At 43.3% G+C, this 25,336-nt stretch overlaps 2 protein-coding genes and 1 pseudogene across 3 annotated transcripts in view; 2 read left to right on the forward strand and 1 right to left on the reverse strand.

Moving 5' to 3' along the window:
• Nucleotides 1-19,196, forward strand: part of vldlr (very low density lipoprotein receptor) — a 65,920-nt gene extending 46,724 nt beyond the window's left edge. Inside the window, exons 11-19 of the mRNA XM_079523743.1 lie at nt 1,655-1,826; nt 2,638-2,862; nt 4,237-4,355; nt 5,365-5,504; nt 6,669-6,810; nt 7,218-7,367; nt 16,747-16,827; nt 17,102-17,271; nt 17,991-19,196. Of these exons, the coding sequence (XP_079379869.1) occupies nt 1,655-1,826; nt 2,638-2,862; nt 4,237-4,355; nt 5,365-5,504; nt 6,669-6,810; nt 7,218-7,367; nt 16,747-16,827; nt 17,102-17,271; nt 17,991-18,026 (1,235 nt within the window). The 3' untranslated portion in view covers nt 18,027-19,196. The remainder of the gene's footprint in view (nt 1-1,654; nt 1,827-2,637; nt 2,863-4,236; nt 4,356-5,364; nt 5,505-6,668; nt 6,811-7,217; nt 7,368-16,746; nt 16,828-17,101; nt 17,272-17,990) is intronic.
• Nucleotides 19,197-20,403: 1,207 nt separating this feature from the next.
• LOC306939418 (Y-box-binding protein 1-like) lies at nt 20,404-21,165 on the forward strand (the record flags this gene model as incomplete). The annotated part of the gene is made up of 1 exon (XM_079524006.1): nt 20,404-21,165. The coding sequence occupies one exon, from the start codon at nt 20,404-20,406 to the stop codon at nt 21,163-21,165; it is 762 nt and encodes a 253-aa protein (XP_079380132.1).
• A 3,116-nt stretch (nt 21,166-24,281) lies between these two features.
• Nucleotides 24,282-25,267, reverse strand: LOC306939649 (lactosylceramide 1,3-N-acetyl-beta-D-glucosaminyltransferase A-like; annotated as a pseudogene). Its single transcript has one exon. The product of its transcript is annotated as a lactosylceramide 1,3-N-acetyl-beta-D-glucosaminyltransferase A-like (transcript).
• Nucleotides 25,268-25,336: the final 69 nt, after the last annotated feature.

The raw sequence follows: 25,336 nt of genomic DNA on the forward strand, positions 1-25,336 counted from the left end.
GGACAAAGTATTGTCCTAAAGACGAAGTTTATTGATACGAGAACAGATCGCCTGGCTGTATAGCCCAGGCGCGCCTGCTGGGCTCTCCTCGGTGACGCGCAAGACTGAGACGTCATCAAAAAACTCCCTCCTCTGTTTAGCTGATGAAAACGAAAATCTTAAAACGTTCATAAATCGCGATCTAAATCATCCCGTCTTTTTCTGAAAAAAGATCCTGTGTTAGACGGCGCTCCGCGGTCCAGTCGCTAGTCTCGATAGATTTATTCTTGTCTCCCGTTGTTGTCGATCGATTCTAAAGTGCTGTGGCTATTGTTAGCTGCTACACAACATCATGAACTTCCGGCCGGTCCGTCCGGAAAAGGCGTCCGTGTTTATAAATCGACTGGGCGCATGAATGTAATGGATTAAATAGTTCCGGGCAATTAAAGTGTTAACAATAAAGACAATTTAATGTTCGTTTTGACAGTTTGTTTTACATCATTACATCACCTAATCATAGAAACACGAGTTAGACGTTAATATATTGGCGCCCCTCACTTCACACGCGTGTGATTTTTGCAATACATTACGTACACGTAATGTATATACAATATAACAATTATTGAAGAAAAACAAGAAAAAGTGTTGTACCCTGCCCTTCCCATTTCTGTGTTCGCCCAGAATATTGTGTTGTCATGATTTGTCACGATCCGAGTTGGCTTTGTTCGAGGCTGACATATCTTTAAATAAATACTTTTTGAAAACCTATGGGGAAAATGAATGGGGAATTATTTCCTGGGCCACTCGTCATTCTGAAAGGGGGCGGGACTCTGACGCTCTATATTCAGTCTAGGAATCTACCTCCAATTAGTACCCTGAATAGACTCTTTAGCTCTTAATTAGTACTGTGTAATAGACTCTATATGGGTAATGCAAATGGTAATGAGGCATCAGGGCTCAGGCAGTCACGGTTAAAGACAACCTAAATCTACATCAGCACCATATAGTTGCTGTCGGGCAGAAACCTCTTACTTTTAGTGGTTTTTTTTCGTAAATTAATGTCTTGATCCTACTACAGCGTCCCACAAGTATAAAAAAAATCACACCCGTGTGAACTGAGTGGTGTAAGGTCTGTCTGACGTAATGAAATCATGTCTGACGTAATGAAATCACACCCGGGTGTGATTTCATTAACTGGCTTTTTGTGCAGAAAAAATTAGCATGGTTGCTATGTTCACCCTGTTCACCCGGGTGTGATTTCATTACGTCATTACAACAGGGTGAACATAGCAACCATGCTCATTTTTTCTGCACAAAAAAGCCAGTTGTAGGAGTGGTTTACACCACTCAAAAATGGCAGATATGCAAGATCGAAAGGTGCCGTCAACTGATCCTCTCTGCTCCTCTCCAAACGATAAACTTACTTACTTACGATACTTTTTTGTCTTTTTCTACATTATTGGATAGTCTATAATATATCAGACAGGAAACTTTAGAGCTTGCGGATCTGCTACTTTTGATGCTTTTTTGTGTGACGCTGTAGTATGATTCAAGTAGGGCGTTCATTTACAAATAAAAACGTAAACACATGGCGATACAAGAGGAGGCTTCTGCCCGACTGCAACGAAATATAGATCTGCCTCTGACCCCGTCAGCTGAATCTCCCCTCCCGCAGGCAAGGAGCCGTGTTTGATCTTCACCAACCGTCGGGACATCCGGCGCCTGGGCCTGGAGAGGAAGGAGTACACCCAGATCGTGGAGCAGCAGAGGAACACTGTGGCGCTGGACGCCGACTTCAACCAGCAGAGGATCTTCTGGGCCGACATGGGTCAGAAGGCCATCTTTAGGTGAGAACGAGACCCACGCACTAGAGGTCTTCACGGGTCCAATTTGACCGACCTATGCCCAAATAGACCCATATAAAATGTACCCAGAACCTAATGGACCCGGCTGTTGTTGGAATTCTGAGTTCCGGACTTCGAAAAGTACTGAGAGATGTCGGAAACCAGAGCCGAACGGACCCGGCTATTAGAAATGTATAAGTTCCGATCCGAGCAGTACAGAGAGATTGCGGTCTGTACACGTACAAAACCCAAGGAACTGAGGCTCTTTCTTGTTGTCTACACAGTATCGCTGCTACTTCCTTACTAAAGTCACGTGACGCAAGGCACGCAGGCAGCTCGCCAGAGGAGGAAAAAAGGGGGGAGCAGGGGTGATTGACAGCTGTGACAGCCAATCGCCGGGTCAACTTGTGTATTAGTGGAACCATCATTTCACTGTCGAAACATACGGTAGCGGTTCTGACCTGGCCCCCGGAGGCGCTTCTTGTGACTCCAGGGTCGGATTTCGGGTTTACACAAAGACCTCTGCCACGCACACATGCACACAGTGCCCGTGACCAAGGTACTGGCATTACAGCTGGAGTTGGTCCCCAAGCGGCGAGCGCACACTGTCTGTTTACCGTTCACTGTTGGGAAGGGTTAAATGCAGAGGACACATTTACACAAGGGGACAGTAAGTGATCCAATTAAACCCTAGCTTTCTCTTTATCGCTTTCTAATTCACGTACGCACACACACTTTCTCTCATAAGTCTCCATATCTACCCCCCCCCCCCGCCCTCTGTCTACCCCCTCGTCTCTCTGTCTCTCGGTCTCAGTACGGTGATGGATAAGCGTGGGGACGTTGGGACCCACCGCAAGGTGCTGGACAACATTCAGAATCCCGTCGGCATCGCCGTGGACTGGATTTACAAGAACCTGTACTGGTCAGACCTCGGAACCAAAAGCATCGGCGTGACAAACTTCAACGGCACCAAACAGAAGGTTCTGTTCAACAGCGGCCTGAAGGAGCCGGCTTCCATCGCCGTTGATCCACTCTCTGGGTGAGTTGAGTGAGAGTTTGTGTGTGTGTGTGTGTGTGTGTGTGTGTGTGTGTGTGTGTGTGTGTGTGTGTGTGTGTGTGTGTGTGTGTGTGTGTGTGTGTGTGTGTGTGTGTGTGTGTGTGTGTGTGTGTGTGTGTGTGTGTGTGTGTGTGTGTGTGTGTGTGTGTGTGTGTGTGTGTGTGTGTGTGTGTGTGTGTGTGTGTGTGTGTGTGTGTGTGTGTGTGTGTGTGTGTGTGTGTGTGTGTGTGTGTGTGTGTGTGTGTGTGTGTGTGTGTGTGTGTGTGTGTGTGTGTGTGTGTGTGTGTGTGTGTGTGTGTGTGTGTGTGTGTGTGTGTGTGTGTGTGTGTGTGTGTGTGTGTGTCGCATAGAGTAATAAAAGGATAGAGACCGAACCGGAGTGTTAGCCCCGCCCCCCCGCTATTCATTTCAGTCGAAGTTGCTCAGTGACGTTTTGAAGCACCCGGAAAACTGCCGGAAGTATAATTATAACTCAATGGCTCGAGCGAGCGGAAGTTTAGCCTAGCCTCAATTTTGAAGTCCGGGATCACGCATGTGACGTCATGAACGTCCGTTCACCTCCATGAAAGTGCTGCAATTCCACATTTCGCCAGCAGGTAGTGGCAGCTTCAACGTTGGATAGCCTTACTGCAGGGTGCTTGGTGTGTTGCCACTGCTGTGTGTGGAAACTAGGGCTGTCAGATTACAATATTTGCTTCAATTAAAAAAAAGTAATGTTTGATATAATCTTTCACCAGGTACATTTTTCCACAATATCAAATTATCCATTCCACAGAACTGACACTGTTAAACTCGCACCACTCGCACCAAAATGATGTAGGCACCGGCACCAAAATGATGTAGGCACCGGCACCAAAATTATGTAGGCACCGGAAATGTACCAGAAATATGTTTTACAGATAATTATACCACAGGTCGTTTCGAGGAAGCAATCTGATTGGTTGAAACAACCTTCTAGCCGTGGGTTAAACCAGCACCATTCACCACCTAATCAAAACAAAGAATTCAGCTGCTCTGTTCTCCCAGAGCGCTAGCAAACTCGGTGGCTAGGCTAGCTAGTTTCTTGGGACATTTGTGGTCGTAGTGACTACATCTGTCATTAAAAAAATATATTCTTTCAGCGATTTTCTTAGTTTTAAGGGTAACTGTTGTATAATTGCAATATTACACTCGAGGGTGTGGGTTAACGTGATTATTGCCACTTCAGTGATGCTTGCGGAACTCGACTTCGTCTCGTTCCTCACCGCATCCCTGTCGTGGCAATAATCACGTTAACCCACACCCTCTCGTGTAATATTGCTTAATTCATTGTCTGTCCAACTGTGCATGTATAACCGTGTGAGCCTCTGTCTCCAGGTTTGTGTACTGGTCAGACTGGGGAGAACCAGCAAAGATAGAGAAATCTGGGATGAATGGAGTGGACAGACATGTGTTGGTGGACAGAGACATACAGTGGCCCAACGGCATCACTCTGGGTACACACACACACACACACACACACACACACACACACACACACACACACACACACACACACACACACACACACCCTACAAGCTCCAACAGTCTGTGTCATTGAGGGGTGCGCTAGCCTCTCCTATGCACAGCTTTGTCTGTTTGTGTGTACCCCATAGCAATGATTTGTTTGGTTGAGCACCCCATAGCAATGATTTGATTGGCTGAGCACCCCATAGCGATGATTTGGTTGGCTGAGCAAAGTACATATTGAGGATAAAACTTGAGGACCCCAATTGTGATTGGCTGGAATTGGATGATGTATGATGACATACATCTTCACACAGGTTTTGAGGGGCACTAGCCCCTCCTAAATTCAGCTATAGTGTAGATTCTTGTCCTAACACAAACTGCCATTGACGATGAATGGAGAATTTACGCCATATGTGTCGGCTATTTTTGTGTTAAAACAAACATTAAATGCCATTGACAATGAATGGAGAATTTACGTTATATGCAGACGAGCAAATCGGCTATTTTGTCCTAACACAAAGAATAAATCCCCATTGACAATATCAATTGTTAAAGTGGTTAAACACTAAAGCGACACAGATGCGTAGCACTGGAGTTTTGTATGACTTACATAGAATTTATCGATACCTAGGGAACAGATTTGATTTATATTGCGCATTTGCAATCCTTTTCTTCCAAATGACTTTGCTTTTTTTATACTAGAACATTTTAAAACAATATAGACCATGAAAAGTTCAATCATGCTAGAACATTTTAAAACAATTCTAAACGATATAGACCATGAAACGTCAGTCAGTCTTTCTGACATGAAATAAAAAAATAAACTAAATTAATTTCGATTTTAATATTGTGGCATTAAAAATCATGATATATCCCTGAATCGATTGTTTTTGCCCACCCCTAGTGTGTGGGTGTGTGTGGTAAAACATCCTCTCGTCTCCTCGCTACCCCTCTCATTTCTTCTCATTCCTCTCCTCGCCTCTTGGTGCGTTTCAGATCTGATCAAAGGCAGGCTGTACTGGGTGGACTCTAAGCTCCACATGCTGTGCAGCGTGGACCTGAACGGAGACAACAGGAGGAAGGTTCTCCAGTCACCAGACTACCTGTCTCACCCCTACGCTCTCACAGTGTTTGAGGTACTCCACACCCCATAGATAGACTGTCATGTAACCACACCCCATAGATAGACTGTCATGTAACCACACCCCATAGATAGACTGTCATGTAACCACACTCCATAGATAGACTGTCAAATATATGGTCGACGGGAACGGTGCTGCTGGAGCATTAACACTTTGACTCCTCCTGAACACGACTTACACAAGTTAATTGACTGTAGAACAGCTTCCCTCCCAAGTTATGTTTTCATTGTTTAATCCGTGTTTTTAATAAGTTTGAATTGACTCGTTTTGATGTCATCGCGAAAACATCTGCAAAGGGTTCTGGGAAATTGAGGCCCAATGCATTACAATTGCGCGCGTTCCTTCTCCGCTCTGTTGTTGTGATCGCCACTTTGGAATATTTTGTAACACTACGACAAGCGATTACACCACTTTAAAGTGGATTTTCATGACAAGCAATGATCAAGTCGGTGCAGTGGCTTTTCAAAGGTTAGTGAAAACTAGGCAGGGAGATCTGGAACACAATTGTTTAATTGCAGCATACTTTTAAAAGAAGCTTCAAATCCATCTGAGCTTCCTTGCAGTCTGCACCAACCCTTACTCTTACTACGATCATGGTTTTCAGTCCTTCGCTTTTGCCCAAATATGAAGCCCTACACTAGTCATAGATATGCCATTATCTGTGCATGCCCAGCCCAAGTATGGAGGTTTTACATAACTCCAGGCTTCCTTCCAAGTACTCTGTTGATTGGGTACTGCACTTGAAAACAGAAATCACACTTGTGTGATGTATGATAAGCGCACTTGATGCTCTTATCATAACTCATTGACTGACAATGACATTTGGACATTTGTTGTTGTCGGCGTTTAATGATGTACATATTTGTCTGTGTGGTGTTGATACTCTGTCTCCACCTTCTGTTGTTTAAAATAAAGTTAGATTTTGACTTGGAGATATTTGGTGTCTTCATATTTACAGGGTGTGTGCAGGCTGTTAAGAAACTCTTAACAGCCTGCACCTAACTACTAACATTACCATAAACGGTAATGTTAGTAGTTAGGTTGGAGGAAAGAGTTCCAAGGACTAGAGGGGGGTTTCAAACTTGCACTGGAAGTTGGTTCCAGTGCATAAATCAGGCTTTACTCACTAAATCACTGCCTCCCTCCCTCCCCCCTCAGGACCGAGTATTCTGGACGGACAGACAAAACGGGGCCATCTACGGGGCCAACAAGTTCACCGGTTCAGAAGTGGTGACTCTCGCCAGTAACTTGAACGAACTGCAAGACATTATTGTTTACCATGAGCTGATTCAGCTGTCTGGTAAGAGTTAACATGGGGCTTTAACTAATTTATCGCTAATTACGCCTTTGACGCCTATTTTTCTATCTACCTCCCTGCCGATGACGCCATATCACGCCTTTTTTAATATCCTGTTGTCCTGTATGCGCTCATAACACTCTGGTTCTGGCGCAGTGGAAAAATTTGAATGATTTATTTTTCTATTGGTATATTGGATTCATGTTAATGTATATTTTCAGACTTTTAATACTTAGCTCTGTACTTGATCTGCCCTTTTCCCAAACCTCTTCACTGAAAATAGCAGATCTACAAGCCCCAGAATAGGGATGCTACTGTTCAAGTAAAAGAAGTTCAAATATTTGGAACCCCACCTGTAGTGACTCTTGAGGACCCATGACCCTAAACGGTGAATCCTCCCTGTTCTCCAGGTACCAACTGGTGTTCAGAGAAAGGCAAGAACGGAGGGTGCAGTTACATGTGTTTGCCGGCTCCACAGATCAACAAACATTCCGCCAAGTACACGTGTGTGTGTCCCCAGGGCCAAGAACTGGCTGCAGACGGCATGCGATGCAGACCAGGTGAGTCGTCCAGCCCTCGTTAGCGATGAAACTAGGGTTGTGACAGTTAATCAAACTAATCGATAAATTGCTAATTTAATAAAAATAGTCTATCTACGAGCTTGTATAATGTGCTATTTTAAGTTTTTGCACAAAATCTAATTGGTTTGCTTGATAGTTGCAGCCCTGCCCTAGATGAAACTGTCATAGATTTTGATCATGAAGTTCTATAGACCAAATATTTCTATACACGAACATTGAGACTGCAACCATGTGCACATTCAGGTTGCATGTAAGCGATTCCCAAACCTGCGATCGCTTTGGTTCACTCAGCATCCCGAGTGTGAGACTTGTGACGTTCCCCGGAGCAATAATTCTTTTGCGATTCGTCTGCGTCTCACAGCTAATCTCAGTGACTGGAGGCCGGGGTATTTTGGAAAACTGTTTTGGGAATTGCTTGCACTCAGTATATATGGTGTATAGTAAAGGATACGTCAGAATAAACACAATTAAAAGCTTTCTTCCTCCACACCGGGAGGTAAACCCGAAGGTTTGATGGCATGCATTTTATGTGCGAGTGCCGTGGCTTCTTTTCTATTGTGTCTTATAAGCTTCCGGTTGTTTTGCAAGTTGACTCTATGATAGTAGTGTGGCGTGTTCTGATAAGTTGTCTATAGTCTGAGTGAAAATCACGGTTTCATGATTACTACGCTTAAATGTATTCCACCATTTATATTCCCCACGAAAGGTCTTTGTTGGCTAGACTATTTTTGATAACCTGGTTGGTTGCAGTGTTTAATCTCTCATTGCGTTAAGACAACCTTAACCCCGTTTTGTTTTACACTTGCTCAAGTTAAACTGAACTGTGTTTTGATGCCCAAATGAATGGAAATATTGAGCAGAAGTATAAACGCTCCCTGTTTAATGTATCCATTTGTACACTTTGTTGAATTCCTTGATTTTACAGCCATTTAAATTCGTTCACACAGTGATTAAGACTTTACCCTCATAATGTTTACCTCAGCATTTCCATGATCATTAATTGATTTTAATTATTAATCCTGTGTGAGCTTGTAGATTTCCTACTTCTGCTGCTTTTGTTTGACGCTGTAGTATGTTGGGCATTCAATGAAGAAGTTAGAATATGGAGATAAGAGGTTTCTGCCCAACAGCAACATTATACTGGACAGCCCCTGGACTCTCCTCAAGGACCCCTGGGAGTCTCCGGACCCCATGTTGAGAACAACTTGTCTAAACATGTCTTTTCCAGTTAATTATGTGGACATGTAATCTAATCTTTTTTTATTTTCAGTTAGCTATTCAGTTAATCAGTTTTTTTCCGTTAGTTATTCAGCTGTTATCAGCTGTTGAGAAAGGCAGGTTTATTTGTATAGCAGGTTTTAATACACAAAGGCACCTCACTGAATCCCCTTCTATGTCAATCTACTGGACCACTTGGGCTGTTATTTTTACCATTTCAATTTAATTTCTACCTGGTAGGCTGGGATAAAGGGCACTGAAAAATCACTCTAAATCATTATAGCAGTTGTTGTGAGAGAACAAAAAACATAAAACATAAAAATCAAAGAAATCAATAAAGCACAAGACAAAACATAAAAAAAAAACCAAACGGGCAAAGCAATGGGTATAGCAGGTGCAGCAAAAAAACAAAACAAAAAACTTAAATGTCTTGAGCTGTGATTTCAAAGTGTCTACAGAGGGTGCTAGTCTAACGGCCGGGCTCCACCAGGCGCGTCAGCGTCGCGTCTCCGTCACCGTCAGGGAATGTTCCCTTTTTAATCAATGAAGGGTGGCTCCACTGCCCGCGTTGACGGAGACGCGACGCGTGCATTAAAATTGAACCGGTGCGTTTTTTGACGCGACGCAACGCGTCCGGTGGAGCCCTGGCGTTAGTGGGAGTTTATTCAAGGCCATCGGCCCGTTGGAGCAGAAAGCTGTTTCACCATATTTTCTTAAATGCCTTTTTTGGGGGCACCTCGAGCAGGTCAGCAGTGGCGAACCTAAGGGTGCGGTTTGGGACATATCTGGGCAGGCAGTCATGAAGGTAGGAGGGCGCAAACTATTTAGAGCTTTATAAACAAGTAAAATAATTTTAAATCGATGCTAAAAACAACCGGGAGCCAGTGTAAAGAGGCTAAAACTGGCTTCCCCATTCTGAACAAGCTGTAGCCTGTCAGTTATTTTCTTTGGCAGGCCAGAAAAAAGTGCATTGCAGTAATCGAGTTGAGAGAAAATATCTAGTTGAGGGCATTAATTCCCCCTCCATATTTCAACTATTAAGAGTTGAAATATGGACATACAAGGTTTCTGCTCGACGGCAAGAATATGAAAGTGCTGTGGTCTTGTTGCTCAGTTTAATGTACATTAATACATTAGTACACGTTGCTTGTATTTAACTCCAAAAGCGATGCTGTCTGGTCAAGCTGCTTTGCTCAATCTCTGGATTGCATGAGTGCTTTTTTTAAACTAAATGGAAAATGCTGGCCTTGTCATGTGGAACACGGAATTAATTTGGTCCTTTACTAATGGGTTAAACTGGATTTGATGTTGAAAAGAGTTTCATTTTGTTGCTTTTGTACTGGTATTCATCTGCTAAGGTTGCCAATATGACATTTAGATTTCGTTTTTATTTGTTTCAAAATAGATAATTACTTGGATAATCCAGTGTATTTTGTAATGCACATGACATGCAAATGTCAGGCAGGACTCATAGTAGAGTGCTTAAGCTACCTGAAATCTAAAACGGGGTAAACGATAAACATGCCTGTCGAGATTGAACGACATGTGTTCAGATTGTGGAATCAGATGGTACACAGAGTTTAACATTGGTGAAATGGATATCTGAATTTTTAAGAGAAAATGAAATGGGTTGATATCGACCTGTCAGCTACAGTAGTCTTCCTGTTTTCCCCAAATATCAGCATCAGCCTTGAATATCCATATCCGACAACCATATCCCAAGTACCCCGTGTGGTTGTGCGTGCCCACAGCATCACATTGAGTGTGTTTGTGTGCTATCCATAGGTGTCCTGGTTTTAGTGTTTTTCTATGCCAGTCAGTAGCTGAGTGGGTAGAGAGGCCATCTGGGAATCTGAAGGTCGCAAGGTTCCAGTACTGTACGTGTCAGTGTCCTTGAGAAAGACACTTAACCCATAACAGCCCCCCCCCCTCCCCCACCTAGGGTTGGGATCCTTTTTTATTTTAAAGATTCCGGTTCCTTAACAATTCCTTCCTCTTGTACAGAGGAAGAGTTATAGTGGTCCTTGAAACGCAAACGTTTGAGAACCACGGGTATTATGTGATGGAACCGAGATTCCGGATCCTCGTTGGTTCCGGATCCCAAGCTCCCATCCTCCAACCCCCCCCCACCCCCTCCTGTGATTTGAGCAGCCCATCTGCTGGGTGAGGCTTTACTTCTGTTCCGTCGACTAGAAAACACACTCCTCTTTCCTTTCTCTGGCCAGCCACAGTGTCCTGTCTGTCTGCGGTTAGCAGTGTGACAGCTGAATAGAAGCTGTGCCAGTGTGTACTGTGTATGATCCCGTTTTCTCAGCCCCTACTGTCTCTCTGCCCTGCCTCTCACCCAGCCTGGCTTTGTTGTCTTGTCATCTTGTGCGTGCTTGAGTGTAACTATACTTGTGAGGGGCCAAATGTCCCCACAAGTATAGAACAATTGTCCTGGACCTCACAAGAAATATTTTTAGTTGGGTTACAATCAGTGTTGTCAAAGTTACTCTAAAACAGTAATATTATTACTTATTACTTAAAAACTCCATGCCAAAAGTAACTAGTTATTACTTTACTTATTACTCGACCCCAGTAATTGCATTTTCTTTGCATTTTCAACATTAGCAGTTTTTTCTCTCCCTTTATTTTACTCTGAAAAGTGTACTGTATAGTGTACACATTATGATGGGTCCATTTGGTTTAATTTGTACACTCATTTGAATTAAATGAACACTAAGACTTTTTTTCCAGGTGTTTCATGAGATTTGAAGTTGAGTTTTTCGCCGTGGAAAGTTCCTCCTTCCCTATACACGACTTTTAGAGGCTAGGTTTAGTGGTTGGGTTTGGCGTGAGTGATGCCTGATTTGTACTTGATGGTGTCGTGCACAGAAAATGGCTAATACTGTATGCAATCTCTAGATCTGCGTGTGTGTCCAACTTGTGTGTGTCTCCAACTTGTTTGCCCAACTTGTTTTTGAAAACCTTTATATAACCATACCTAATACCATGCCAAAAATCTAAAACTTGTCACCAAGTGCACAATCTTGTTGATTTTGGACGAATTGGCCCCCACCAAAATTCACCCGAACACCTGCCCTTTTCTTTTTTTTTTTTTTTAAACAACATTTAAAATGTTCTAGTTTGATTTCTATTAACAAGGCTTCGATTATATCATTCTAACTTTCCAGAAATGGAAAGCTATTGGCTTGGATTCCACATCGATGTCACTGGTAGGCGGGTTTCCAAACTGTCCACAGATCTTCTCTGAGACAGACGTGGTAGACTCAAACTTTTTCATGTATTTGTGCCAGAAGCAAAGATTTGAGTTAATAATGTTTGCTTTAATAATGTTTCTGGAATTTTCTAAATGACACACTATGATCTGCTATTTTTGAATATTTAAAACACCCAAGTGGTTGCACAGACTTCTTCCACTACTGGTTTTGTGCCAATAAACAAACCATCATGCCCCCCCGGCTCGCTAACACATTTGTCCCATTTTACAGCTGTCACTACTGTCCCCAATAGGAGCTGTAATGTTGCTTTTAGCAGAGCTAATCCTGTTAGTGCTGTGGTTTCACACACTCTGTTCATTCACTACAAACCTCTCAACGACTACCTAGGGGTTCATTCTACACTCCGTAAAGGCTGATTAGGGAGTGTTTTGGCTCAAGTTAAATAACCGTGAGCATGAAAAGCGTTTAAGATGTTGTTTTTTTACATCCCCCCCCCCCCCCAAACCCTCTTCATGGAGACGCAGGTTCATTAACATAAATAACCCTTGATAGATCCCAGGGAGGATAAACCCTTTGTTTCAGTAGCTGCTAATTTAAATGGAAGCAGGAACAGAAATGTATTGCTCAAGACTAATTTCGCCGCTTTTGTACGGCTCTGCAGGAGTCTAGCCTGGCTATAAGGGGGTCTGTCTGTATCTGGTGCTAGTTGAGCTGGTCTGATAAGCCAGTAGGCCACAGCAGTATCTCCATATTATCTCGACAGTGTTGTAGTGCATATAACATGTTTTATACTCTACTATAGTGTATATAACATGTTTTATACGTGACTATATACAGTGTTGTTGTTTATATTACATTACACACAACACAATGCCCAAGACGTCCACAGACATCCTAGGAATTACCGCATGTAGTGCCCAGGACGTCTGTGGACGCCTTGTTTTTTTTTCCTTTCAAAATGTCAAAATGTGGGTCTAAAAGTGGGCACCCCACGTTGCCATTTTGAAAGAATGAAAGGGCACATAATGTGTTAATATAAAACATGTTGAACTTCAATTATAGAAGTCAGTGAGGCTCTGATCAAGGCCAATCCTTGTCCAAATTTGGAGTTTGATGTTGTGGATGACCGACATCACAGGCGGGTTAGATGAAGATCCAGGATCCACAATGGAGCTACGCCGTTCCCATGTGAATCCCGTGATCCACATGATTAAATGTTTATCGATTATGTCATGAGGTTACATTGGTGTTTGACTGTTTATAATTAGTCTGTGGGTTTGAACTTTGAATCCCTCCATTGAGATGGATAATGAGGAAGGCAGAGAAGGTAGAGTCTGGCCTACCCCAGTCAGGATAATTTGTTGGCTGCCAACTCCCCTTATGGACAACATTTTAATGAGCCCTCAAACCTAGAATTTGAAAACTTCTTTTAGTCGTTGTTTGGTCTTCCTGTCTCGTTGGAATGAAGCTAGCTTAGTTTAGCTCATTCCCTCTCTCTCCATTAGAATGAAGCTAGCTTAGTTTAGCTCATTCCCTCTCTCTCCATTAGAATGAAGCTAGCTTAGTTTAGCTCATTCCCTCTCTCTCCATTAGAATGAAGCTAGCTTAGTTTAGCTCATTCCCCTCTCTCTCTATTAGAATGAAGCTAGCTTAGTTTAGCTCATTCCCCTCTCTCTCTATTAGAATGAAGCTAGCTTAGTTTAGCTCATTCCCCTCTCTCTCTATTAGAATGGGTTGCTATAAATAGTTTCCATTTTATTTTCTTTATAACGAGGTGATTGATCCCAAGAGACAAAGCTCCACGGATTTAAAGACGGGCCTATGTAGGTCAGCTCGTACCATCTGAACTTAATCTACTTGTTTTTCATTCAATATATTTGTGCATTCATTTGTTTATGTACATTTTGTTAGTTGGTTAGTTGTCAAACAGCATGACCATGACTTTGTGTACAACAGACCCATCTACCACTCCCTCAGAGAATGATGGGAACTCTCCGCCTCTCGCAGGTAAACACCAGCCACGGTGTGACGTGTTGTGAGCTTGTAGATCGGCTATTTTTGGCCTGAGAGACTGGCATATGACTAATTGTAAATCAGGCTTAGTAGCTAAAATGCAGATCGCTTATGGGTCCCTGAGTAAAGTAACTGATTTGCTACCAGAGCCCAAAGTAGAGCAACTGATTTGATGCGAACATTTTGGGACATTTTTTATTATATTGATTGAGTCGATGTCTGAATGCGTTGTGCCTAGCAGACCACATGCTGTGCCAGTATTGACTGTGCTGCAGAGATAACAGCCTGAAGAGGATGCTTGGCCTGCTTGCTAGCATCACTAGCATTGTTAGAATGATGTTTTGTGCTTGTGTTGAATGTGTTGTGCAGTGCTCTTGCGTTACAAACCTTTTAGCCCGTGACCCAGAAGAGACATTAATTTGATGTCTCCCCCAGACCCAACCTAGTGATGGCAGATCTACAAGCTCACAACGTGTCGCTTGTAGGTCGGCTATTTTCACACAAAGAAATTGACTAATTTGTGGACATTGATTGAATGTCCTAGTCTAGTCTCCGATTATAATACGACCCCGTTTTATAGGATATTTCCAATTGGAAAAAACGTAGTCTTATAGCATTATTATTTCAACATGTTTCATCAATTACCCCATTGTACTGAATATAAGTTCTGAGTGGTCTGGATGCAGACCACAGATAGGGGCAGATCATATAGGTGGTGGCTTCTATAGGGGAAGTGGATCATATAGGGCTCATACTATGCAATGGGACTACCTCTTTCCCGGAGCATTCTACCTGATGAACGGGCTTGCGTCCAACGTCAGACACCGTGCAGACCACGTGACTGGAGAGCTAGTGGCACCCACGTTCCATGCCCGTTAGCTGATGGTTTTGGAGTCGATGGCAATAGAATAAACTCAGATTTTTCAGTATCTGAATATATCCCTTATGCTCTATCTTTCCACTGGAGTAGATTTGGGCCAATTGAACAGTCAGTTCAGTTAAATGGAATACACACCCTTCAGTTTTAAGCAAAAGGGTACAGAATTGGAGGTACAAACAATATTATACTTTGATTATGTATGTTTGTATTGCGTAATGTGCGTGTGGCTTATCACACAATAATTAGCAGAATAAGTACAGTATGTAATTGCTATAAACTAAGCCATGGGCCATGTGGTCTTGGCCTGTCCAAGGCTACACTTGTTAGGGATGTATGTCATTGCATTTTAAATACTAGAGATGACCAACTGATTGCTATGAGTCAATTAATGTCACTTTTCATTTGAGATGGGCCTAATTAATCCATTGAGACCTGGAACGCATCCATGTCACGTTGTCACGTTAGCGTTTAACCACATTAACCATTAACCCATTTTGGGGCGGGAACCCCTTTTGGTGTTTTAAACATTGTTATAATTTAGCTATTGAAAAATAGCAGATCTACAAGCTCATAGCGCGCCACCGAGTGGCGCGCTATGAACTTGTAGGTCTGCTATTTTTGAAAAATCGTTAAAATGTGCCTCAAATCTTTCCGAAAATTGTCGGAAAATTTGACTGCTCTCACAATTGTTTCCAAACCATGTATTGTACCACACTGCTAAATGCTGTGGCTCTTCTTCCCATCAGTATCATTCTCATAACCTTTCTATGACGTTCTCAATTTCTCAGAACCTTTGAAGTGATATTTTTTTATAAGCTTCCTATAGTGTTGTAAGAATCTTCCTATCATCTCAGAACCATGATGCCAAACAATATGGCAAATGGTGCGTTTATATCCAGTAGCGTTTCTATCCAAAGCGCTTTATAATGTGCATTTCATTCACCCATTCACACACCAACCTGCTCATCTGGAGCAATTAGATTCAGTTCTTGCTCAAGGACACTTCAGGGGGAACTGAGGATTGAAGAGGGAACCTTCCAATTACCAAGCGGCCGCTCTACCTCCCAAGCCTCTGCCGCCCAGGCAGGGCACTCAGACAACACAAATACGGTACTGCAGTAAGAAGTACAGTGATTGTGTAGGTGTGGAGGAAAACCGGAATGAACCGGGCACAGCACAATGACGACACCTGGTGGTCGCTGTGCTACAGTATCTGTTATCAGCAGTTTAGCCTCAGAAACCCAGACTTTTTGAGTGGTGCAACCACTCCTATACGGAGCTATGTGTGTCTCTGGCTGGCTGTGTCCCTGTGTTCGAGCACAACCAAGTGTCACTGTTGCGCAGCCTAACGCAAACAAAGGAGTGTTTTTCGTGCAAAACTAATGCATGGAATGGATTCAGAATGATGAAAACCCCCTAGTTTGACACAAAGTGTTCATATAATTGTAGTGGAAAAAAATATTTTCCTCTGAGATGTAGTGGCGTAGAAGTGAAAGTATTGAAAATACTGAAGAAAGTAAAACAATACCTCAAATGTACAGTACTTGAGTACATGTACTTGGTTACTTTCCACCACTGAGACCAGGCAATGTTTTTACACCACTGAGACCAGTCACCAGGCAATGTTTTTCCAATCTTCTTGGAAGTGTTGTGTTCCCCCTGTGTGGTCTTCTGCTGCTGTAGGCCATCTGCCTCAAGGTTCCACGTCATCAGAAATGCTCTTCTGCATCTAAGCTCACTTGGGCTTGTAGATCTACCATTTCTGGCATACGCCGGAATGTAAAGTCTGTTTTTTTTGTTCCGACGTGTAACTTTGTGTACACACTATGTTTCTGCCAGGCTATCTGCTGGACACAAACACGCACACACACTTGGGAATGGGAATGTTGTATAATAGATGAATGACAACAGTGACGTGAACAGATATTTGCTAGAAACAAAAGAATGAAGTGAACAGATATTTGCTAGAAACAAAAGAATGAGAAACAATGATTTCACATCATGTTGTATTGTGTTGTTCCAGAAGCCAATATGAGCACAGCAATCCATGAAGTCAACTCTACAACCAGAGGATCAGCTGCAGCCTGGGCAATACTACCTGTCTGTGAGTAGAGGCACAACCAAGATTATTATAGTTAAATTGTGAAATATATAGTTTTTAGTAAATGGTAAATATATTTAACGCTTTTAGTTGGCACTGCATAACTTTTCACTATTATTACTATTAAGCATCAGTTGAGCATTAGTAAATACTAAATTCATCATGAATTCATCATTTGTATAGCATTATTCAAAGCTTTAGTAAACAACGGCTATAAATGTTTCAGCTATACACTATTTGGCATTAGTTAAGTGTGTGTGTGCGCATGTGTTTATAGTTCTGCTAGCCATGGCAGCGGCAGGCGGTTACCTCATGTGGAGGAACTGGCAGAGTAAGAACCAGAAGAGCATGAACTTTGACAACCCTGTGTACCTGAAGACCAACGAAGAGGACCTGAACATCGACATCACCAGACACAGCTCCAGCGTGGGTCACACGTACCCAGCGGTGAGTCCACTGCCAATGGGCTTTATGCACACAGAATAAGTCTTCCTACTTCCCGGCCGCCTCCCTACCTGTACTTCCTTCACAGGTGTTACAGGTGATACTAATTAAGGCTCTGTTCCATTTAGTGGGCTCTGAGAGTGTACAAATGGAACCAAATGGACCCGTACGGGCATTTGGAACGCACTCAAGGACACTTTGAGACCCACTGGTGTAGCAGAATGTTCCCAGTGAGTATTATGGGTAACACCTGTGAAGGAAGTAGGGAAGTGGCCCAAGTTCTTTTCCAAAATGCCGTGTGTGTGCATAGAGCCCATGTAGCAGGTCTACACTCTTTACCTAGAGCCACTTGCGATAATATAAGCAAGCAGGATCACAGGTAAACCAAGAACCTAGCAGCATCAGTCTAAACGATATACTATCAAAACATCTGTTCGTTGAAACTATAGGATACTAGGTAAACACACACACACACACACACTTTAATTTTGATTATACCAATTTGCATTTGACTTGATGTCTCCTGTTTGTTTTTGTTTAAATTATAAATTATATCATTTTGGCACATTTCATCTTTGTATACATTTACATAGTTGTTAACCTTGTATTGAAAATAAATGTTTTGTTTGTGTTCATGTCACTGAACTGCTCTGCTGACTGACATTCTGACAGACATTCTCTCCTCTCTCTCCCTCGCGCTCTCTCTCTCTCGTCATCTCCAGCTATCGGTGGTGAGCACAGAAGACGACTTGTCGTGATCATCGTTGTGGGTTTCCGGGTTCCTTTTTCAACTATTTTTCGGCGACCCTCTGCGCTTTACAGCGGTGCCTCCTTCTTGTTGCCAATGCCAACGGTTTGTCAGTAGCAACAGCACCCCCTACTGTTTAGACCACATGCCTTCTGAAGTGCATTACGTTGTTAGCTGTGGTGAGGGCCCAGGGAGGAAATGTTAATTATGTTAATTTGTTGTGTGTGTATATTTAAAATATCAGTGTCGAAATCTTTTCTCGGAGTGTTCAAAGAGAGAGAGGTGGAGGATTCAGATGACAATAAAAATCCTGTTAATTTATGAATTTATAACTGAGGATATACAAATGGAACCAAATGGACCCATAAGGGTCCTTGCGAGTCTATTTGGTTCCATGTGTATATTCACTGAGACACTGGGATTTTAGTGTATATAATTTATATTCTTTCCTGACATAACCTTATGGGCGTGGGGTTAACCAACTTCCTGTCCCTCTCTCCTGAACAGACACTCGTGAATGTTTATGTAATTATTTTTTTTTAGGCCTTAATGTTTCGGTCCAAAAAGATGTAAAGATGGTTATTTTCTTTTTGTTTGTAATTTTCTTACAAACATTACCTCCTCAAGCGCAATCTTATGAAGCATTTTCTTTTCTTTCTTTTTTTTTATTCCATGCTCAATATGTATTATTATAATTATAACGGCTCTGTAAGGATCGCCATGGTTACAACATTTGTAAACACTGTACATATGTACCCAGCAGCCCTCAGAAACATTTTCACCAATCAGGATCCTCTCTCGATGCACTTTGATTCCAACGCGCTCTTTCTGTAAATAAGATCGTATACATTTGACTTGAAATATGAAATGTTTTGCTATGGTCGGGCATAGTACCAGGGTTAGAGTTAAGATGTATTTAAGCAAATAAATAAATAAATGAAATAAAATAAAAATGAACTAAAAAAAAGAATACTTGCATAACAGTGATACACAATGACAGAAAACAAAACTGAAATTTGTTAAAACTATTTTGTATGTTTGTGCCGTTGCTGTGAACTTTTCTAGCATTGTACAGTTCTGGGGGAATACTGTTAAGGAAAGCTCTGTTCATCTGTGAAGGAAACATGGATTTGCAAATCACTTCAAAATAAAACCGACTCGACAAAGTTGTTCAGAGAAACCTGCCGTGTGTGTGTGTATGTTCATGATCACTCATTCTGTCAATATTTTGTGCCAGGAAACCCCATACAAGATTTGTTCAATTAATTCTTTTCATTTTTGAAAATGCCTGACAAGCTCACGTGTCAAGATGGTGGTGCTTTGGGAAACCTTTAACTTCCATTACACCTCAACAGTGCCACAGGCTTATCACCTCCATGCCACGCCCCATTGATGAAATCATTTGTTAAAAAGTAGCCCAGACCAAGTATTGACTGCATACATTAATACACTTTTCAGATGGTCGACATTTCTCGATTTTTCTTTTTTAGTGGTTAATATTTTGAGATGGGATTTTTAGATTTTCATGAGCTGTATGTCATAATTGAGAATCAAGCAGTGTGTGTGTGTGTGTCACGATGGGGTCAAACACCTCGAGGAGAAACGTACCCAACAGAGGATGGTGCGACGCCAGGAAAGACACCATGCTGATCCAGTACCACCTCAGCCTCCATTTAAGTCATCTACGGTGGCATCGTCGGCAGCAAAGATGACCACTGCCAAACTCGCCACAGCATAAGGAAGCTACGTCATCTTTGACACCGATGGACTGCCAGAAGAAAGGTGTGTGTGTGGTCCTGAGTGCAAGAGGTCTGTGCTGCTCAAATCACTCTGGCCTCAGATGAACTCATGTGTGACAGTTGGTGGGGTTTGTGTGCTTCCTGGCATGCAATAAACTTGTGTAACTGTTGGATATGTAGATACAGTATGTATGGAGGCATGTGATTTACTTCACTACAAGCAAGTGGTAAAATGAATGGAACATAATGTCAAATTGAACACGTGCTTGTGTTCTACAGAGAGGAACGGACAGAGGAGAAGAAGATGGCAACCCTGCCAACCCCCAGTTGCTTTGCCTGTTTGGTATAGATGCCACATTTTGCTTCATGTCTTCTCTTGGAAAACGTCATTAGTTCTTGCCACCAGAGGCACATCTGTGTACAGTACGCAGATGTGCCTGCAATGGGCATTTGTTTACCTGGCAACGGTTTGTGTTATTGTGTGATGTGTGACGGTCACACATCACACAATAACACACTGACCAGACTTCAAGAGAGCCATAAGAACACTAGTACAGTTGTATCACATCTATCACGGGATACCACTCCACATCGGAAATATACCAACTAGAGTCCTCGTCCACATAGCTTTCATTTACACCAGCAAGCATGAGCAGCGAGGCCAACACACAACCACCGCACCGTGCTGCAGATGCCGAGTGCATATCCAGCCTGGCCGCTTCTGCAGGGAATAGGAAAGTCATCTCGACCAAGGTTTTGGGTACAGTGAAATGGTTTAATGTCAGCCATGGATACGGTTTCATCAACAGGAATGACACAAAAGAGGATGTTTTTGTCTACCAAACGGCCATAAAGAAGAACAACCCAAGGAAATACCTTCGCAGTGTTGGAGAAGGAGAAACTGTGGAATTTGATGTGGTTGAAGGGGAGAAGGGAAAAGAGGCGGCCAATGTCACCGGCCCAGGAGGTGCTGCCGTCCAAGGGAGCAGGTACGCCGCTGATAGGAATCGCTACCCCCACAGGAGGGCTCCGCAAAGCGGCGGAGACTGTCCAGACAGCTTCCAAAGCGATAGTGAGGCCGCTGAGAGTGCCCCAGAGGGACCCGGAGGGATGCAGCAGCAACAGTGCCAGCCCCCGTGCACTGACGGACCGCGAGGAGAGATGACTGAAGGAGCTGTAGGTGACGAGAATCAGGGGGGCCGAGATCCCCAGAGCAACAAACCAATGAGGCAGCACAGCCACAGAGGCTTCAGACCAAACAAAGAGAAACAGGGTGGCGAGGCTGTCCCAAACCAAGAGCCCCACCAGCGCCGTTCCAGCCGCAACTTGAACTCTCGCCACAGACGCCAACAGGCCAACGGAAAGCCTGACCTTGAGGCCAGGGAGACCATGGCCATGGCTACTCAGTAGTGTTATGCATTATAACAGGTCTGTGTGAAAAGGTTGGGGCAGAGGTTCAGCTTTAGCATCCAGGCACTAGGCAGTGTGTGTGCACAGTTTCGCTGCCATCAAGCCAATGATGGCGGATATTACCTGTTCACAAACGGAAGGACGGTTCCTTACGGCATGGGCAGCGACAAAAACTAACGGATATTTAGGTAGGTATTTTTGTCCTACACAAATAAATATATATAAATTCCCATTGACAATGAATGGAGAATTTACGTGATACTGTATTAATACACCCATTAATACACTGATGGCGGAGGAAAGTGAGGGGTGCTCTTATCATGCAAATGATGATGAGAGCACCCCTCACTTCACACGGGTGTGATTTTTTTTTTCTCCACCGCACTTCATGTAGATTAGAAGCTTCAGACTTTCCCCCACATACAACACAAATTCAAAACAAAAGTGGACCTGTTCAAGTTCTATAGAATTTGGAATCTACAACAATCATAATCTTCATGACACTGTAATGTAGGCCTATCTATAGAACTTAGACTAATACTGAGCATGTTGCAACCCATAGCCCTTTCAAACCCAATTCTAAAAAGAGAATCCCATCAACAATGTTTGTCTAAATGCATTTACAAAGAAGGTAACGCATGATGTTGAAACATTGTTTCAGGATGGCATCATAGGATCAGGAAATTCAATCTCACAAAGGAGGAGAACCGTCCAGGCTATTCAATGGTTCCAAAACAGCTTGTTGGTGAAGATGACGGATAAGAGAGGTTGGGGTAAGGACCAAACCAATACATAGAGGCTCAAAGCCAAAAAAACAGAATGAGGATGCATTCTAAAGACTCCTGGAGAGTTTTGGAGCTTGAAATGTAAAAAAATTGCTTTATGGTGTATTTATATAGCGCCTTTACCCAAGGCGCTTTACAGAGATTGTGCATTACATTCACCCATTAATACACAGATGGCGGAGGAAACCATGCAAGGCACCAACCTGCACATCGGGAGCAATTAGGGGTACAGCGTCTTGCTCAAGGACACTTCAACACTAACTCTGGGGAGCCCGGAATTGAACTGGGAACTGCATGGTCTACCAGCCACTCCACTCCTGAGCCACTGCCGCCCCATGTTTTAGCATAAAAATATACGTTTTTTTTTCCTGTTTTTTTTTGTGGAAAATTACAGATCTACAAGCTCATAACAAGTCACATTGTATAAAATCCAAAACCAAAGCTGTCAATGTAATTATTGTGGAGTAGATGTAGCAAAAATGGAAAGTAAGTAGTAAATGCACTTAGTTACTTTGCATCACTAAGCGGCCAACGACTAGACCACCAACTGTACTAATTATTGCTAGATTACAGAGGGACATGGGTTGATGGTGATATTTGTTGAGTGGTCTTAACTCAAAATGTATACATCACACAACATAGGTCTGTACCATAGACTGTAAAAAAAAATAGGTCTGTACGGTGTAAAAAAAGATATCCGTAGTGTAAAAATTACGCACGCGGGTGAAATCACCTTTGCAGTGACTTTACGAGTACATGGGTCATTCCTCCTGTGTCCTCTCTCCCCAATGGAAAACCCCATTGCAAATGCATTGGGTGCTTAAAGTTAAATATCTCAAAAATGTAAAATGATTTCAAAGTAAAAATGTATATAATTGAGAAAAATGCAATAAATATATTGTTTAAAATAAATGAAATAAAGCTCAAGTGTGCATTTCCACCACTAAGGTGTTTAATTTAAGGCAGAGGTTCCCAACCCCTACCTGGTACTAGTACCTCTGGTGGTACTTGAGCCCCCCTCTGGTGGTACACAGAGGAGTCACCCGGAAAAGGAGAAAAAGACAAAAGTGGAATTTAACTGACCAAGCAATTGGTTGAAATAGGATATCCAGCCGTGCTGAAATGAGCATGACAGCACACCTAGCCGCTAATAGAAGATTTGATAACGGATTAATCACATTAGAAATATTATCAGTTGTGCTGATTTAATCTAACCTGACTCCGCCAGATGGGGCAGCAGAGAGTACACTGGGTTCCCCCCTCCTGCTCCCATCTGGGAACTCTCAGGCAGACTTGATGCCCGGCCACAAAACGGCCTGGCCAATCAGCTAGAAGCTGCTGCTAGAAGCTGCTGCTGATTGGCCAGGCCGTTTTGTTAGATTTAATCAGCACAACTGATAATATTTCTAATGTGATTAATCCGACATTATGCGCACTGGCGCAACGATTGTGTACCGGTTGTGTTCATGTTGTGATGATTAATAACATCTAAACATGAACATGTAAACGCAACATGAACATAGTACTCTTATTAAGCATATCACATTCTCACCGAGATATATTTTAGAGTTGGAAAAAAGGAGAAAAAAACAAAAACGAATGGTTCTAGCCCATTAATTAAGATTCGAGTGCCAACCCTAACGAGCGAACATTCGAACCCCGAATGTTTGGGGACAGCCTTAGCTGATTAGTGATTAGACAGAGTTTTGTCAGAGCAGCAGCAGTTCAGTCTCTATCCTTCTTTATACTCTATGGTTGAATCCCAGGTGGTTCTACTCTTTCACCCGTCCTGGTCCTGAAGGGACTAAACAAGTTCCTTAGGGTGCCAGTGGCTCAGGGGTAGAGTGGCCGGTAGAGCAGCCAGATGGGAACTGTGAGGTTCGATCCTGGGCTCCTCCTCAGAGTTGGTGTCAAAGTGTCCTTGAGCAAGACTCTGAACCCCTAATTGCTCCCGTTGTGCAGGTTGGTGCCTTGCATGGTTTCCTCCGCCATCAGTGAATGTAATGCAAAATCTATGTAAAGCGCTTTGGATAAAATCGCTACATAAATGCACCATTTACCTGCACAGTAGGCATAAAAACAATACAAACACAACGTTTATATATATATATATATATATATATATATATATATATATATATATATATATATTTGTAATCATAGTCTTACTCATGTCATGCAAAACAAAGCCACTTGTCGTATGTGCACACTGCACACACGTGCACATTTAACCACCATCTATCTTATACAAAGGCTGCCTTACAGGGGTAGGTTTTACCCCAATGGGGTTTACACAGGAGATCCATTTTCACTGCCATGCAATTTGTCTTAGAGGCTATCTGCTCAACCTGTGGGTCCGTTGCCGCCTTCCAGAGGTCATACCTTATATATATACTCTATGGGTCATACATGTCCTGGCCGTGATGACCATGCGAGTTCATCATCTGCTTGTAAATTCATGGGTGGTAGGGCGCCTTGCCCCCACCTGCAAAGAAGGCGTGATCCTGTGGCGTGACGTATGGATGGTGGCATTGAGGGTCAGAGTGGCTTGGTAGATCTTCTCCACTACGTCCCTGGAAACTACGTTCCCAGACCCTGACGTGAAGTCTGGGTAGACTGACCATGGGTACATTTCGAAGGGCAAGTAGTACTTGCTGCCCCTGTCTCGGACGGGCCATCAGTGTTCATGTGGCCGGCCCACAGGTCGGTGACGTTCCTCTGGGCCGCCTCCTGCAGGTAGTCGTCCAGGTTGGGAGTGTGGACCAGAGTGTCATCAGCCGTCATGAAGAAGCGTGCGTGCAGGGAACAGCGCTGGCACGTCCAGCGGAACTGCATGATCAACTTCAGGGTCAAGTTGCGGAACTTGCTGGATCAGATCACCGTGGAGGCGGTCCTCCCGGTCCAGAGCCTCATGGACCCTGTGGCTCTTCTGACCGCTCGGCACTCCCAAGGCGAACAGCACTTTGACCGTGACTTGCTTGGTGCGCTGAATATACGTCTCGTTGCCCCAGGTGGACCTGATGGCCTTCTGTCGGTCCACGTGCGCCGGGCACTTTTGATAAAGAGAAGAAGATGGACGTCTTGTTCGGAACACTTGCCTGGATGGTCCAGCAGGTAGGTGAAGTTGCTGAAGCGCTCAGCCTCCTGCCGCGTGACGGTTAAGGCCTTTCTGAGGAAGGTTACGTTTTTGTCTGACTGCCGTGACATCCGGGACTGCCGTGACATCCGGGACAAAGTGGACATGCTGGGTCTGGCTCATCTCCTTCCAGCACCAAATGAAAGCTTTAAAGTTTAAGCAATCATCAGCAACACCAATATAATTGTGGCGATCAGCAATGCAGGTCATATGAAAAACATATCTCACCTGTGCTCTTCTCAGGGTTAGG

Source organism: Electrona antarctica (assembly GCF_951216825.1).
Source record: "Electrona antarctica genome assembly, chromosome: 16".
In the NCBI taxonomy this organism is placed as follows: domain Eukaryota; kingdom Metazoa; phylum Chordata; class Actinopteri; order Myctophiformes; family Myctophidae; genus Electrona; species Electrona antarctica.